The sequence below is a fragment of the Monodon monoceros genome, unplaced genomic scaffold (genome assembly GCF_005190385.1).
Source record: "Monodon monoceros isolate NGI ecotype Baffin Bay Population unplaced genomic scaffold, NGI_Narwhal_1 Super_Scaffold_18, whole genome shotgun sequence".
Lineage (NCBI taxonomy): Eukaryota > Metazoa > Chordata > Mammalia > Artiodactyla > Monodontidae > Monodon > Monodon monoceros.
Genome location: NW_021703774.1, coordinates 127,802,356 through 127,817,880, shown reverse-complemented (window position 1 = coordinate 127,817,880; position 15,525 = coordinate 127,802,356). Strand labels below are relative to the sequence as shown.

Here is a 15,525-nt window from a genome sequence, read left to right as displayed (position 1 = left end):
GAAAAAACCTCTACTGTAAAAAGTCAATCCTCCCAAAAGGAAATAAATATATCCTTAACTCCACTCTACTTCATAAAAATAAAGCCAGAATCTCCTTACCCACGAACATACAAATTATATCCTGATGTAAACTGTATACAATTAGTTGCTAAACTCTGTTCATCCTAAGTCTTAAATACTTCTCAAATTTTCGTCCCCTCCTTCCCTTTCCTACAGCATCTGCCTACAGATAACATCATACTTAATGGTAAAATGCTTTCTTCCTTAGACGGGAAAGAAAGCAAGGATGTGTACTCTCACCACTTCTATTCAACACTACACTGCAGGATTCAGCCAGTGGAATATGGGAAGGAAAGAAGGAAAAATGGAAAGAAGGAAGAGAGGGGGGAAGGAAAGGGAGGGAAGGAGGAAGAAAGGAAAGGGAGGAAAGGAGGGAGGGAAGGAAGGAAGGAAAGGGAAGAAATTAAAGGCATCAAGATTGGAAAGGAAGAAATAAAACTATCTTTACTCACAGACAATATATCCTGTAGGCAGAAAATCTTAAGGAATCCACCAAAAATTACTAGAACTAATAAATGAGTTCAGGAACGTCAGAAGATACAAATTCAATATTCAAAAATCAATTGTATTTCTATAAACCAGCAACAAACAAACCAAAAATAATTCTTTAATTCCATTCATGATAAAATCAAAAACAATAAAATACTTAGAAATAGATTTAACAAAAGAAGTATAAGACTTGCACACTGAAAACCTTAAAACTTTACTAAGAGAAATCAAAAAAGCTCGAAATAAATGAAGAGACAGTGTGTTCATGGATTTTTTTTTTTTAATTTATTTATTTTATTTATTTATTTATTTTGGCTGCATTGGGTCTTCATTGCCACGCACGGGCTTTTCTCCAGTTGCGGTGAGCGGTGGCTTCTCTTGTTGCAGAGCATGGGCTCTAGGAGCACGAGCTTCAGTAGTTGTGGCACGCAGGCTCAGTAGGTGTGGCTCACGGGCTCTAGAGTGCAGGCTCAGTAGTTGTGGCGCATGGACTTAGCTGCTCCACGGCATGTGGGATCTTCCCGGACCAGGGATCGAACTCATGTCCCCTGCAGTGGCAGGCAGATCCTTAACCACTGCGCCACCAGGGACGCCCTGTGTTCATGGATTTGAAGACTTAATATCGTTGATGGCAATTCTCCCCAAACTAATCTACAGATTGAATGCAATCCCTGTCAAAACCCCAAAAGAGGGCTTCCCTGGTGGCGCGGTGGTTGAGAGTCCGCCTGCCGATGCAGTTCGTGGCCCGGTCCAGGAAGATCCCACATGCCGCGGAGCGGCTGGGCCCGTGGGCCGTGGCCGCTGGGCCTGTACGTCCGGAGCCTGTGCTCCGCGGCGGGAGGGGCCGCAGCAGTGAGAGGCCCGTGTACCGCAAACAAACAAACAAACAACATCAACAAAAAAAACCAAAAGAATATTTGCAGAAGTTGGTAAAATTCATGTTGATATTGATCCTAAAATGTTTACAGAAATGGAAAAAATCCAGAATAGGCAAAACAATTTTGAAAAAGAAGAAAAAAGTTGAAGGACTTACACTTTCAGCTATCAAATTTTACTGTAAAATGAGAGTAATCAGAACAGTTTGATACTGTAAGGACAGACATACAGATCAATGATTTTTAACAAGGTATCAGGGTAATTCAATGAGAAGAGGACAGTCTTTTCAACAAAGAGTGTTACACCAACTGAACATTCATATACAAAAGATGAATTTAGACCCCTTCTCACACCATGCACAAAAATTAATGCTAAATGGATCATAAACCAAAAGAGCTAAAACTATAAAAACTTCTAGAAGAAAACAGAGAAGGAAATCTTCTTGAGTATGAATTAAGCCGAGTCTTAGATCTAACAACACCAAAATCATGATCCATAAAAAAGAAAAAAAATTAATTAATTGGACTTTATCAAAATGTAAATCTTTGTGCTTCAAAATTCACCATTAAGTGCTCGCTTAGGCAGCACATATACTAAAATTGGAGAAAATTAGCATGGCCCCTGTGCAAGGATGACACGCAAATTCGTGAAGTGTTCCATATTTTTTCACTTTGTTATAAAGCAGAAACTAACACACCATTGTAAAACAATTATACTTCAATAAAGATGTATAAAAAAAAATTCACCATTAAGAAAATAAAAAAGCAAACCAGACAGGGAGAAAATATTTGCAAATCATATATCTAATAAAGGACCTTTATCTAAAACATATAAAGAACTCTTACAACTCAAAAACAAGATAAATAATCTAATTTAAAAATGAGCAAAAGATTTTGATAGTTCACCAATATAGACAGATATGTAAATAGACATGTAAATGGTTAATAAGCACAAGGAAAACATCACTAATCATTAGGGAAATGCAAATCAAAACCATAATGAAATGCCACTTCACAAGTACTGGTACATGCTACTACTTGACAAACCTTGAAATGTTATGCTAAGTGAAGGAAGCCAGACACAAAAGGCCACATATTGTATGATTCCATTTATATGATATGTTCAGAAAAGGCAAATATAGAGAAAGAGAGACAGACATAAAGTATATTAGTGGTTGCCTGGGGCTTGGGGTGGAACTAGGGAGTGACTACAAACTGGCACAAGGGGTTCTGTGGGGAGGGGGACGAAAATGCTCTAAAACAGGATTGTGGGTGATGGTTTCACAACTTTATAAATTTCCTAAAAATCACTGAATGGTACACTTAAAATGAATTAACTGTACGGTATGTAAAGTATACCTCTATAAAGTTGTCTTTTTAAAAAACAAAAAGAGCTTGGATATGGTTGGAACTACTCTGTGACGATAAGGGTAAGAAATTGCTTATAGTCAGAGAAAGAATGATGGTGACAGGAAAAAGAGGAGTTGCAGTGGAGTCACTAAGAAAGTTTTGGACTCTGAGGCTCCTTACCACCACCCCTGTATCTTTAGCCAAGTTTAAAATCATTAAAAGGCTGATATGAGTGAAGGAGTTCAGTTTTCTGATGTCACAGGACAAACATGGAACACCTCATGTGGATGCAGGAGTGCAGGTGCAGAAGGAAGCATGGGAAAGCCAAAAAACAAGAACCAAGTAGACCTCTTTGGGAGGCTGTGAGTTGGCATTAAGGTGAGAGCTAAACTTAACAAAGTTAAGAGACAGGGGATCCACAGCTGGCATCAGGTTACCCTGGTTTTGTTTGTTTTTTGTATTTCACCAGTTACATTTAAATTTTAGCAGGTGGTAGAGCTGACTATACAGCTATATATTTAAATGATTATAGGGATGCTACACAACTTCAAATGACTAATTTTATTTAAAGAATATCAGTTGTTTTGGGGACCAGCACTCTGACCCTCCTTCTTTTGGTTAGAAACTCCTTTCTGATAAGCAACTCATTCCTTGAGATTGGGTGTTGCTGACACCATCACATCTGTCCCCCAAACCACAGAGGACATATGACCCAGGACTGGCCAGAATCCCCCATATCCCTAAACACAGTAATTGGTTCAAGGAAGGACATGTGATCCAAGCCAGACCAATAACTGTGTCCCTGGATCTTTTCTGCCACAGCTAAACTTGTAGGATTCGAGCCTGGGGCTGTCAATTCTCATTGTAACCATTTTGTTATAATTTTGTGGAAAATCTAGCCAAGACATGAAGATAAGAGGCCTACTAACATCACCTGTATCCCTGGACCCAATGTACTCAGTTAACATGAATCAGCACCTTTTTTTTTTATATGTGCAAATTAATCTGATTTGAGTTTCTGTCGCTTGCAACCAAAAAGTCTCTTCTGTAAAAGGCCATTGAAAAAGCAGAGACATCTCAAGCGGTTCAAAGGGGTCCAAAAGATGCATCCCAGAAACTAAAGGGAACTAACTCTCTGTGGAGACTGAATTGACTAATGGAAAACAGGATGCAGGAGAAAAGCAGGTAGATAAACTTCCTCTTCTTCCACAGTCCCATCTACACATCTAAGGAACTGTTCCTCTGTCTAAAGATATCCTGTGTGGCCAAGCATGCACACCTGGCAAACGATCTCTCTTTAGCTCTTTGTGAAGCAGTGGCCAATGAGATAAGGTATCACCTTACATTGTTTCCCATCCTTCTCTTCACTTTCCTCTTCTCTTTTAATGCCCTGGGATTATGCCTCCCAGAAAAAAACTCAACTTTTTTTTTTGTTGGCTGCGTTGGGTCTTCGTTGCTGTGCACGGGCTTTCTCTAGTTTCGGCAAGCGGGGGCCACTCTTCGTTGCAGTGTGTGGGCTTCTCATTGCGGTGGCTTCTCTCGTTGTGAAGCCATGGGCTCTAGGCACTCAGGCTTCAGTAGTTGTAGCATGCAGGCTCAGAAGTTGCAGCACACGGGCTTCAGTAGTTGTGGCTCACGGGCTCTAGAGCGCAGGCTGAGTAGCTGTGGCACATTGGCTTAGTTGCTCCGCAGCCTGTGGGATCTTCCCAGACCAGGGTTCGAACCCGTGTCCCCTGCATTGGCAGGCGGATTCCTAACCACTGCGCCACCAGGGAAGTCCAAGCCTCAACTCTTAATCCTTGTTTCAGTCTCTATTTTCTAGGGAACCCAGCCTAAAAGAGTACCTACAAAAAACCTACAGTAATCACCAGGCTTAATATTAAGCGAAAAACAGAAAGCTTTCCCTTTGAGATTATAAACAAAATGAGGATGCTCAATATTAACACAATGTTGAGTAGAAATGGTAGTAAAGATCTGTACAATAATGCAAGATAATAGCCTGCAGACCAACACAAAAAAATAAATCAGTTACAAGGTTTGGAAAAGACAAAACAAAAATTCTTGATTTTCAGATGATACGGCTGTCTACATGGAAAATATAAAGGCCACAGGAGAGTAAGTAGGTTGACTGCAGCCTGATCTTCCCCCTTAGCTTTGTTCAGTCTTCCTGTACCAGGAGTTTCTCAAGTATGGAGCTGGAATATAAGGTCTCCTGAAAAAGACTGACCCTGTGTTTTCCTGAGAAAGCACAACAGTTCTGGTTGAATCAGTCCCACAAAGCTATTGTGTAACCTGAGGACTGTCCAGAGTTGAAAAGCCTGTGCCCATTTTGAAGAATCAAGGACTATTATTAAACTCTGGTAAAAATTTTTAAAAAAGGAAAAAGAAAATACAAAGGAATCCACAGGTACATTCTTAGATTTAACAAGAGTTTAACAGGGTATATAGCTGATACAAAATTGTTATATACCTAGGGATAAATCTAACAAAAGATATGCAAGAACCTTACGGAGAAAACTACAAAATTTCATTGTGTGATACAAAGAAGACCTAAATAAATGGAGAGATACACCACGACCATGAATCAGTATTATAAGAATGTCATTTCTCCCCCAAATAGATGTACAGATTCAATGTAATCCCAATCAAATTCTAATAGGATTTGGGAGTTTTTTGTTTGTTTGGTTTTGGTGGATTCTAAAATATACACGGAAATTCAAAAAGCTAAGAGCAGCTAAGACACTTTTTTTTTTTAAGGTGGGAGGAGAGAGTCTACCAAATTCCAAAACTTATTATAATGAAAATTGTTTATAATTAGTGAAAAGATGTATAACTAGACCACTGGGACAAAATAGAGAGTCCATAAAAAAAAACCCACAAATAAGGACACACACATCTATTATAGACATGGCAGTACAGATCAATGGGGAAAGGAGAGTCCATTCTGAAAAAATTAAAATTTCACACCATACACATATCAGGTCCAGGTGGAATATAAACCTAAACACAAAGGAGGTAATTACAAAGTTTATTATAAATCAGATGAATATCTTAATGACCTCAGAGAATAAAATATTTCTTAAACAAGACCCCCAAAATACTAAACGTTAAAAAAAAAAACCTGATATACTGCATTAAAACTTAGTTTTCAAAAGACTCCATTTTGGACTTCCCTGGCTGTCCAGTGGTTAAGACCCCACACCTCCACTGCAGGAGGCCCAGGTTCGATCCCTGGTCAGGGAACTAAGATCCCACACGCCGCAACGTGCAGCCCCCCAAAAAAGTAAAAGACTCTATAAAAAGGATTAAAAAACAAACCACAGTGTAGGAAAAGATACTTGCGAAACATATAATCAATAAATGATTAATCTACTGAATACATATAAAGTACTCACACAAATCAATAAGAAAAAGACAATCCAAAGGGAAAAAACAAGGAAGAAAAATGGCAAAGTATTTAATTAGGTAATTTACAAAAAAGTAAATTCAAATGGTCAGTAACATACAAAACAGGGCTCAATCTCATTAGTTATCAAGCAAATATGTACTAAAACTTTTACAATAAGATAGGATCATGCATCCACCAGATTGGCAAAATGAAAAAGCTGGCAATACCAAGTGATGGTAACTATGTAAGGCAACATTGTGGGAGTGTAAATTTCCACAACTATCTTAGAAAACAGTTTGGCATAGCCTAATAAACTTGATGATAAATAAAACTGCTAGGACAAGCAATAAAAACCTAGCAATTCCACACCTGAGCATACCATAGAAAAACTCATGAACATATGTACCAGAATATATGTATAGGAATGCTCATAGCAACACTGTTTCTAATAGTCAAAAACTGGAAACGACCCAAATGTCCATCTACTGTAGGATGGAAAATTGTGGTATATTTATACAATGAAATAATATAAAGCAATGAAAATGAATGAATTTCAACTGCTTGTAACATCATGGCTGAATCTGACAGATATAATTTTGAGCAAAAGTAGTAAGACAGAAAAGCATACAAACATACAGTATGATTCTATTTAAATGAATTCAAAAATAAAAAATTATATTGCTTAGGGATGCATTCATAGGTAGTAAAAATAAAGAAAAGCAAGGAAATGGTTATCCCAAATGTCAGGACAGCAGCTTGGAGTACTCTGAAGCAAAGGGTAAGATTTAGAAAAGGAAAGGCAGTATATATTAAAAAAAAAAAAAAAAACCCAACAGAACAGTTATAGAGATGGAAATGAGCAGAGCATTTGTGGGGGTAAAGTGAAAACACCAGAGTGACTAGTCCAAAATGTAAGCTAGAGAATAAGCAACAAGAGAAGCACCAGATTATAGATGACTTTAAAATGCAAGCAGGAGTTTGGATTTAACCCCATAAGAAGCCACTACATTTATATTTTTGAACATAAGAATGCCATGATAAAAGCTGTGTTTTAGGGAGACTTCATTTGTAACACGTTTGAATTAGAGGAGGGAGGGACTAGATCAGCCATGACCTTGTTGTGAGGCAATGAAAGATGCTCCAAGGTGGCAGGGTGGCGTTCATTCCTACACTTCTTATGCGTCCAGTTTACACAAGTTTCTGTGCTAAGCACTGGAGATAAAAAGACCTAGACCAGCCCTCAAAGAGCTCTGAAAAGCAGTATAAAATAGGGGGAAAGGGGAAAGGAGGGCAAGCATGAGAAAGTTTAGAAAGAAAAAGAAAAAAAAAAAACTGTACCTCATGAAATCAGTGATGAACAAAAGAAAAAAGTCAGATGTTCCTAATTCTCAAGAGTTCTATAATCCAAGTACACATAAGGTAGCATGGTAAGCACTGCCATGTGGCCCCAGGATTGATGAGAAAGAGAACAGGCAGGAAGTACTGGTGACTATACCACATACATGTGAGAAAACTGACTATAAAAGAAAAAGAAATGATTGGTTGGCAGCCAGAAATGCCAGAAGACCCGATGGTTCTTTGTTTTATGATGAGAAAGGCAGGATAAGTCTTATGGCTTATGGGAAACATCCATAAAAAAGAATAGATTGAAGATGCTAGAAAGGAAAGGGAAAATTGTGAGATCAAGGTTGGGAGGAGGTGGCAAGGTATGGGATTCAAAGTACAATAAAACAGGTAAGTTTTAGGTACAAGATACCCTTCAGGCTCAAGAGAAAGATGGTTGAACAATATATTGGGACAGTCATATGCTGAGGTTAAAATGAAGGACTCACGTGGTATGGTCCCAAACTTTTCGGTTAAAGATGGGGTAGGGAAACAAAGATGATAAATAAAAGAAATTATTTGGAATAAACCTCATTTCAAATGATAAGACATTAATTAATAAAAGATCAACTCTGGGGACTTCCCTGGTGGCACAGTGGATGAGACTCTGCACTCCCAATGCAGGGGGCCTGAGTTCCATCCCTGGTCAAGGAACTAGATTCCACATGCATGCCACAACTAAGAGTTTGCATGCCACAAATGAGGAGCCCACATGCCACAACTAAGGAGCCCACCTGCTGCAACTGAAGAGTCCGCCTGCTGCAACTAAGAGCCGGCACAACTAAATAAATAATATATATATATTTTTTTTTTAAAGATCAACTCTAGACTATTCTAGTCTCCCTCTAACACTACTCTGCATCTCAGGAGCAAGAAATAGGTTAGATATTCAGCATTAACAGTTAGTGAAATGAGTACAACAGAAGGTCAGGGAAGTGGTATATGTGTCCAAAGTGATGAAACAGGCAGCACTGAAATAGTTGATACTATGTGGAAAGGACTTTGGTCAGGAGTGAGATTATGAATTGAACAAAGTAGATTAAAAGATTGAGCCTATTCAGCCAGAGTTATGAACAGATTCAAGACTAAAAACAATTGAGGTTATAAATAAGCCTATACCCAGGAAATCCTACTCATGTAGGATTTTCCTCAGAAATAAAGATCTGATGAAAGCCTTTCATTAAATTCTGCTTCTTAGGCAGCAAAATGACACGAAATTAACAAAGATCAAGAAAACAAGGATAACTTTTGGTATACTAATAGCAGCACTGTTAGAAAATCTAGAACTACCACAGAAGAAAATATTTTGCAGAAAGAAAATACAGTCAAATAATAATAATTTAAGATCTGAAATCAGAGGACTAGGGTTTGAGCCTCAATTAAGGCAAATAATCTCATTCTCAGTAGGCCTCAGTTCTGCATCTGTATTATGGGAATAATAAATAACAGTAAATAACCATAATTCAAAAAGACACATGCACTCCAGTGTTCATTGCAGCACTATTTACAATAGCCAGGACATGGAAGCAACCTAAGTGTCCATCAACAGAGGAATGGATAAAGAAGATATGGTACATATACACAATGGAATATTACTCAGCCACAATAAGGAACGAAATTGGGTCATTTGCAGAGACGTGGATGGACCTAGAGACTGTCATACAGGGTGAAGTAAGTCAGAAAGAGAAAAACAAATATCGTATATTAACGCATATATGTGGAACCTAGAAAAATGGTACAGATGAACCGGTCTGCAAGGCAGAAATAGAGACACAGATGTAGAGAACAAACGTATGGACACCAAGGGGGGAAAGTGGGGGTGGTGAGGTGGGATGAATTGGGAGACTGGGATTGACATATATACACTAATATGTATAAAATAGATAATAAGAACCTGCTGTATAGCACGGGGAACTCCACTTCACTGTACAGTAGAAACTAACACAACATTTTAAAACAACTATACCCCAATAAAAATAAACAAATAAATAAATAAATAACAGTAAATAATATAGGAATAATAGCAGCAGCTAACATTTTTTGAATGCTTATTATGTTTCAGGCACAGTTCTAAGTGTCTTACATGTATTATCTCATTTAATCCTCAAATTAATCCTACAGAGGTTTTTAGCTCCACTTTACTGATGAGCAAACCAAGACAAAGAGGTTAGATCAACTGCCCAGAATTACACAGCTATTATTTGGTATAGGTAGAATTTCAACCTGGGTGATGTGATCTACAGCCTACCTTCTTTACAATGTTCTTCTGCCCTCTGGGTTATGAAGATGAGAATGTGGTAAAAAGTGTTTTAAGCATACACAAATATTCTTCATTACAGCTGAATATCAAGTGATAGGACAAAATAATCCAAACAAAATCCTAGGTCATTTATCTACAATCAACATTCCATAAATTGTACCTATTATACACTAGGGAGTGATTACAAAGGTTAACAAGGCATATGCCTTGTCCTCAAAAAGTAGGGAGAACAGGGACTTCCCTGGTGGCTCAATAGTTAAGAATCTGCCTGCCAATGCAGGGAACATGAGTTCGATCCCTGGTCCAGGAAGATCCCACATGCCACGGAGCAACTAAGCCCATGTGCCACAACTACTAAGCCTGTGCTCTAGAGCCCGTGAGCCACAACTACTGAGCCTGCATGCCGCAACTACTGAAGCCCGTGCGCCTAGAGCCTGTGCTCTACACCAAGAGAAGCCACCGCAATGAAAAGCCTGTGCACCGCAACAAAGAATAGCCCCCGCTCACCGCAACTAGAGAAAGTCCACACAGAGCAACAAAGATCCAACGCAGCCATACATACACACATAAATGTAGGGAGAACAGACAAGAGGCAATACTTGACATGAAGTCTGCTTTTCTATGATGAGCCAAGGTTAGTAGCACAATCAGTGTTGCACAATAAAGAGCTTTGAAAAATCACCAAATCACAGCCTCAAAAAATAACAGCACTAAATGCAAAGGGCTAGGAAAAAACTGAGCCAGAAAAGAGATCAGTATAATTCTTTTCAAAGTAAAGGTTTCTGAAAAATCATAAAGCTTTAAAAAAGAAAAATAAGTTTTCCAGTAGCAACAGGCTTTTCACAGAGCAACAAAGTTCATATAGGTATATCATAAAAAGGATTATTACTTCCAAATAATAGTCCTAGGCCATATTATAAATCCTGTAATAATAAAAAAAAATAGTGATACTTACTGTGTACTTATTGTCTAAAAAGCACTGTCATAAGCATTTTATACGTATGGATATATTTAATCCTTACAACAATCCTATAAGGTGAGTCCTACTATTAACCCCATTTTATAGATAGGGAAAATGAGGCAAAAGTGAGAGGAAGTAACTCATCCAAGTTTACACAATGGGGGGCAGTGCTAGGATGCAGTGCTAGGGGGCAGTCTGTCTCCAGAGTTGTGCTATACTTCCCCCAGTAGGAAACTAAGAAGCAGAACAATAATTTATTCAGAGGTATTATTCAGCCATATTTGGTAACTTGGAGGAAAGTACCTTTCATTCACAATAAGCAGATAATAATTCATCATCTATAGCAGTTCTGTCCTTGGTCTTCCCTCCAGATTAAGCCTGTGCATTCCTCCTCAACTATCTCATCTACTCCTCTGGCTTTAATTACAATCTACTTGCTGATGACTCCCAAATCTAGATCTCCAACCCAATCTCTCTTCTGCACCTTAAACCTGTACCAACAGCCTCATAGACACTTCTCTTGGAATGCTCCATGAGCACCTCAAAATCAACATGTCCAAAACTGAATCATCATCTCCATCCCACCTCATTTCCCACCCTCACACCCATTCTTCCTCCTGTCCTCCCTTACTCAACAACTGCCTCCATCCTGGTTGCCCAAGTCAGAAACTTGGATGTCCTCCCAGACTCTTCAGTCTTCCTCACTTTCCTTATCCAAGCAATCATCAATCACTGCCATGCCTACCTCCTAAGTATCTCTACAATCAATGCATGTCTCTTCATTTCCATTGCCTTACTTTTATAACTTTAAACAGCTATACTAACTTGAATTTTTTTGTTGTTTTGCAAAACTGGTTATCTTTTTTTCTTGTGTTTTGTCATGCCCTATCTGAGAACAAATTCCATGAATGGAGAACAGACATTGTATGTATTTCACACCTAACTCCCTTATGTGCACTTTCTTGATCAGCACAATGTTCTCAGAGATAAGCTTTTGGTTCTATTTAAGAGAAATTAATACTAAGCATGCATGTCAAGTAATGCATCTACTTTTAAATGGCACTGCCTTCAGAAACAAAACCAAGTTATTTTACAGAAAAATTTTTAAAAAGAACAAAAGTAATAATTTCCTATTAAGTCTATCACAGCTCCCTAGGTTATACTAATTACTGTTAAGTGTTCCATGATAGCTAGTAAAGGCCATACACTGTACTAAACCCTTTACACAAATTATTCCGTTTAATGTTCGCAACAACTCTATGAGCTGGGTACCAGTTTTTTTACCCATTTTCCAAACAAGTAAAGACCTTAAACAATTTGGCCAAGGTGCCAACTTAGAAAATAACAGTCAGGATTTAAGCCCGTGGTCACAGTCTGAGCTTATGCTCTTAAGCACTTGCTATTTTGTCTCTTAAGGAGAAAATAAAATGTGTTTTAAAGCTCGAAAGAAAAAAAGAAAAGCTTAAATGAAACAGATGTTAGTTTTAAATGAAAAAGTGCCAAAAGAGAGTAACACTATGGAAGTTCAAGCAGTTAAGAAACGACCTGTTTGGTAGGTCCAAAAATCTTTAATAAACATCAGCAAACTAAAAAGATCCAGAGTCACAGAAATACAATTGTCGAAAAAGTAATACATTCGAATGTTTCTTCTCTTGGGACTTCAGATGAACAGAAATATGGTCTTATTAAACAAAACATGTCTAGTGTCATACACACTGATATATTCCACAATGAAAGTCTACAAATGTTAGAATCCTCCACCATAATTCAATTTTTAGTTTTAGGGGGGAGAAAGGTGGCAACCTCCCCACCACAAGTGGGTGAAAAGCTCAGAAACCTCAACCGTGATCGCTTGCTCACTGCTAGACTTCTAAAAACACGAGTCAAAGGGCCGGTGTATAAAGAACACTGCCTATCATCCATCTTCCTCTGGAGCTATGAGAAACACAGGCGCAGTTAACATTCACACGCTACTAGGATCAAGCTCCAGCCTACAATTCGTCAGATCGGGCAGCTGGACACCGAAGGTGCAGACCACAAGCTCTCAACTTTTCATTTAGGCCGTACGTTTTCGATTCTGGGTGCACGAGCCCACTCTGAATTGGACCCCTGGGTGCAAAGAGGATTCCTGTCAGATTTCTGGGAAGGGTGAGAGGCTTGAAGGAGGGGGGGCCTCGCACCGGCCGGGAGCCCGCCGCGCGCCGAATCTTTTGTTGGGGTGGAGACGAGGGCGGACCCCCGCACCCTCCTGAGGGGCAACGGGGGTGGGCGGGGAGAGGGAAAGGGCCCCGGCCAGCCCGGGGGTGGGGACACAAAGAATTTGGGAAGCGCCGAGCGGCCGGCAGAAGAGCTTCCCCCGCCAGCCCTTCAATAAGCCGCCACGAACTCCAGGCCCGGGGGCCCGAGGAGCCGGCGGAGGCAGGGGCGCGGGCGTGCGGGGCTCTCAGCGACCCCGGCCGAGGCGCGGGCTAAGGGCCGGGTTCGGAGGGCGGCGCCAGGCCTGGGCAGCCACCGCGGCCGCCTAGAGCCCCCTCCGCCCCTCCGCCCCTCCGCCCAGCCGCCGACCAGGCCGCGGGATCCCGGCGTCCGCGTCGCCACACCCACCCGCCTCCTAGGCCCGGGCCGGGAGGATTCTCCGACTCTTCCCCCGGCTGCGGCGGCGCGCCCCACGCCCCAGATTTACCTGCTGATCTTCTGGGCAAAGGCGCGGCGCTCGGCCATGGCTGCTAAGGCGGCTGCGGCGGTCTGGGCGCGGACGGGCGGGCGCGTGCCTCTTCTCTCGCGCTCCCTCCCTCGCCGCCTCCTCCAGTCCCCGCTCCGGACCCGTGAGGCTGGGGCTGGCGGCCGGAGCCGGGAACGAGCCCGGCCGTAATGCTCCTGAGAGGCGCGCAGCAAGAAACCGCTCCTCCCCTCAGCGCGTCAATCCCCTCGGGAACCCTGGCTTCGGAACGCAGCTGCGGCCCGCGGAAGCGAAGAGGAAGACTGGGGCGTGGAGGGGGCGAGCCGCAGGCTCTGGCCTCCCGGCTGCCGCGGGGCCCGCATGACCGAGAGGACGCAAAGAGAAGCCAGAGAGGGGCCAGCGACCTGGCGAAGCAAGAGAATAAGATAACCGAGCGCGTGGGGGGGAGCCAGGCTCTCCCGAAAAGGAACGGAAGGAAATGGAAGATGGGCTTTGCCAAGGCGGCTGTGCTGTGCCGCCCGGGAGGGCTGGGTCCACGTTCCTACAGCACCCATCTCCGTGCAGTTGAAAGCACTTTCTGTTCTGCTGCGACTTTGTTAACGGGGTCTGACTGGAGAAGGAATGTTTTTTCTTACAGAAAAAGAGCCAGAAAAGAGCTTTCTCCTGCAGAGGTAACGATAATAATAGTTGACTTGTGGTGCTAAGCCAGGCACTGGATTAAAGTTTTACATGCATGCATGATTTTACTTAATCTTCACAACAGCTCTTGGAAGTAAATTATTATCCTCATTTTAGAGGAAAGGAATTTGGTTCAGAGAAACTAAGCGACTGGCCCCGGGTCCCACAGATGGTAACCTCTTAAACCGAAGTTCAGACCCTGAGCCCAGGCCTTTTCTTTGAAGACACGTGTTTCCCCGTTAGTAACACTCTTCCTGAGACTATTACATATCCCTTTTGAATCTCATTTTTCATATATATATGTTGAACCAGATGAGCGCTAACGTACTTTACCATTTTGATGTTCTGTTAAGTAATCTGTATATTTACCAATCAAGCTGAGCTTGCCCATCAAATCCTATAAAACAGGGACTAGCAGAAATCATGTTTCATTATTCTGTTGTAATCCCATAGTGTCTAATGTGTTTGGCTCCTAATGCATATTTGCTGATTACTGATGTTACGGTGAAACTAAGAAAAATACCGTGGTTTCTTTAGTACCTTTCTCTTAAGTGTTGCAAGAATTTAATATGTGTATTTATTTATTTATTTATTTATCATGGTCTTGCTGTCTCCCTGTGAAGTATGTTGGATATTTCTTTTCCTCTCTTTTACAGTTGGAAAGTCAGAAGCATGGAGCTGTTAGTTCATTTGCCCAGAGTCACACATTGAGTCAGAGGTGAAAGCCTCAATTAGTCAGATCCATAACTTCCTGTCAGATCCACAGTGCTCTAACCACTGTGGAAGACTTCATTTATTTTGTTTAACAATGCTCACTCCAATAAAGGTGGTCTATTCAAAGAGGTACATATGTAGCTTCTCCCCAAGTGTAGTACAAAGTGCGGTTCTCAGGAAGTTTGAGTCCACTGGGAAACATGAAACAGCTACTCAAAGAACTACAAGTCAAGGCTAACACTGTATGCTGGCCTTTAAGACCCTCCATGATAGGAACCCGATCATATGCTGTCACCTCCTTACTATGTGACCTTGAGCAAGTTACTTAACCTCAACTCTAAAACAGGGTAATAATTGTACCTACTTGAAAGAGTATTATGAGGATTCATTGTTATTATTATACCTGCTGTTAACAGGGATAATAACAGCTACCCTGCTGTTATTATTATCACTGTTATTATCATTATTCATCCTACCCTTAAGCTCGTCCTGGGTGCTTGATGGTCGCTGAATCGTTGGTCTGCTCTCATGCTCCCAGCCAGATGTTATATGCCTTTATCTCTGCTCTCCAAACATCTTTTCACTACTCTCTCAGAGAAATGACCACATTTTGCTTTGAATGGTTCTTTGTGTACATGACTCACTAGTTGCCAAAGTGTCTGAAAGGACATTGCATGCACTGTGCAG

At 41.0% G+C, this 15,525-nt stretch overlaps 1 protein-coding gene and 1 pseudogene across 9 annotated transcripts in view; one reads left to right on the top strand and one right to left on the bottom strand.

Moving 5' to 3' along the window:
• Positions 1-13,574, bottom strand: part of DOCK7 (dedicator of cytokinesis 7) — a 210,406-nt gene extending 196,832 nt beyond the window's left edge. For all 9 annotated transcript variants that reach the window (XM_029228228.1, XM_029228225.1, XM_029228226.1 and 6 more), the window contains exon 1: positions 13,450-13,574. In XM_029228228.1, coding sequence (XP_029084061.1) covers positions 13,450-13,487 — 38 coding nt within the window. In that variant the 5' untranslated portion in view covers positions 13,488-13,574. The remainder of the gene's footprint in view (positions 1-13,449) is intronic.
• On the top strand, positions 1,995-2,091 carry LOC114900083 (annotated as a pseudogene).
• Positions 13,575-15,525: the final 1,951 nt, after the last annotated feature.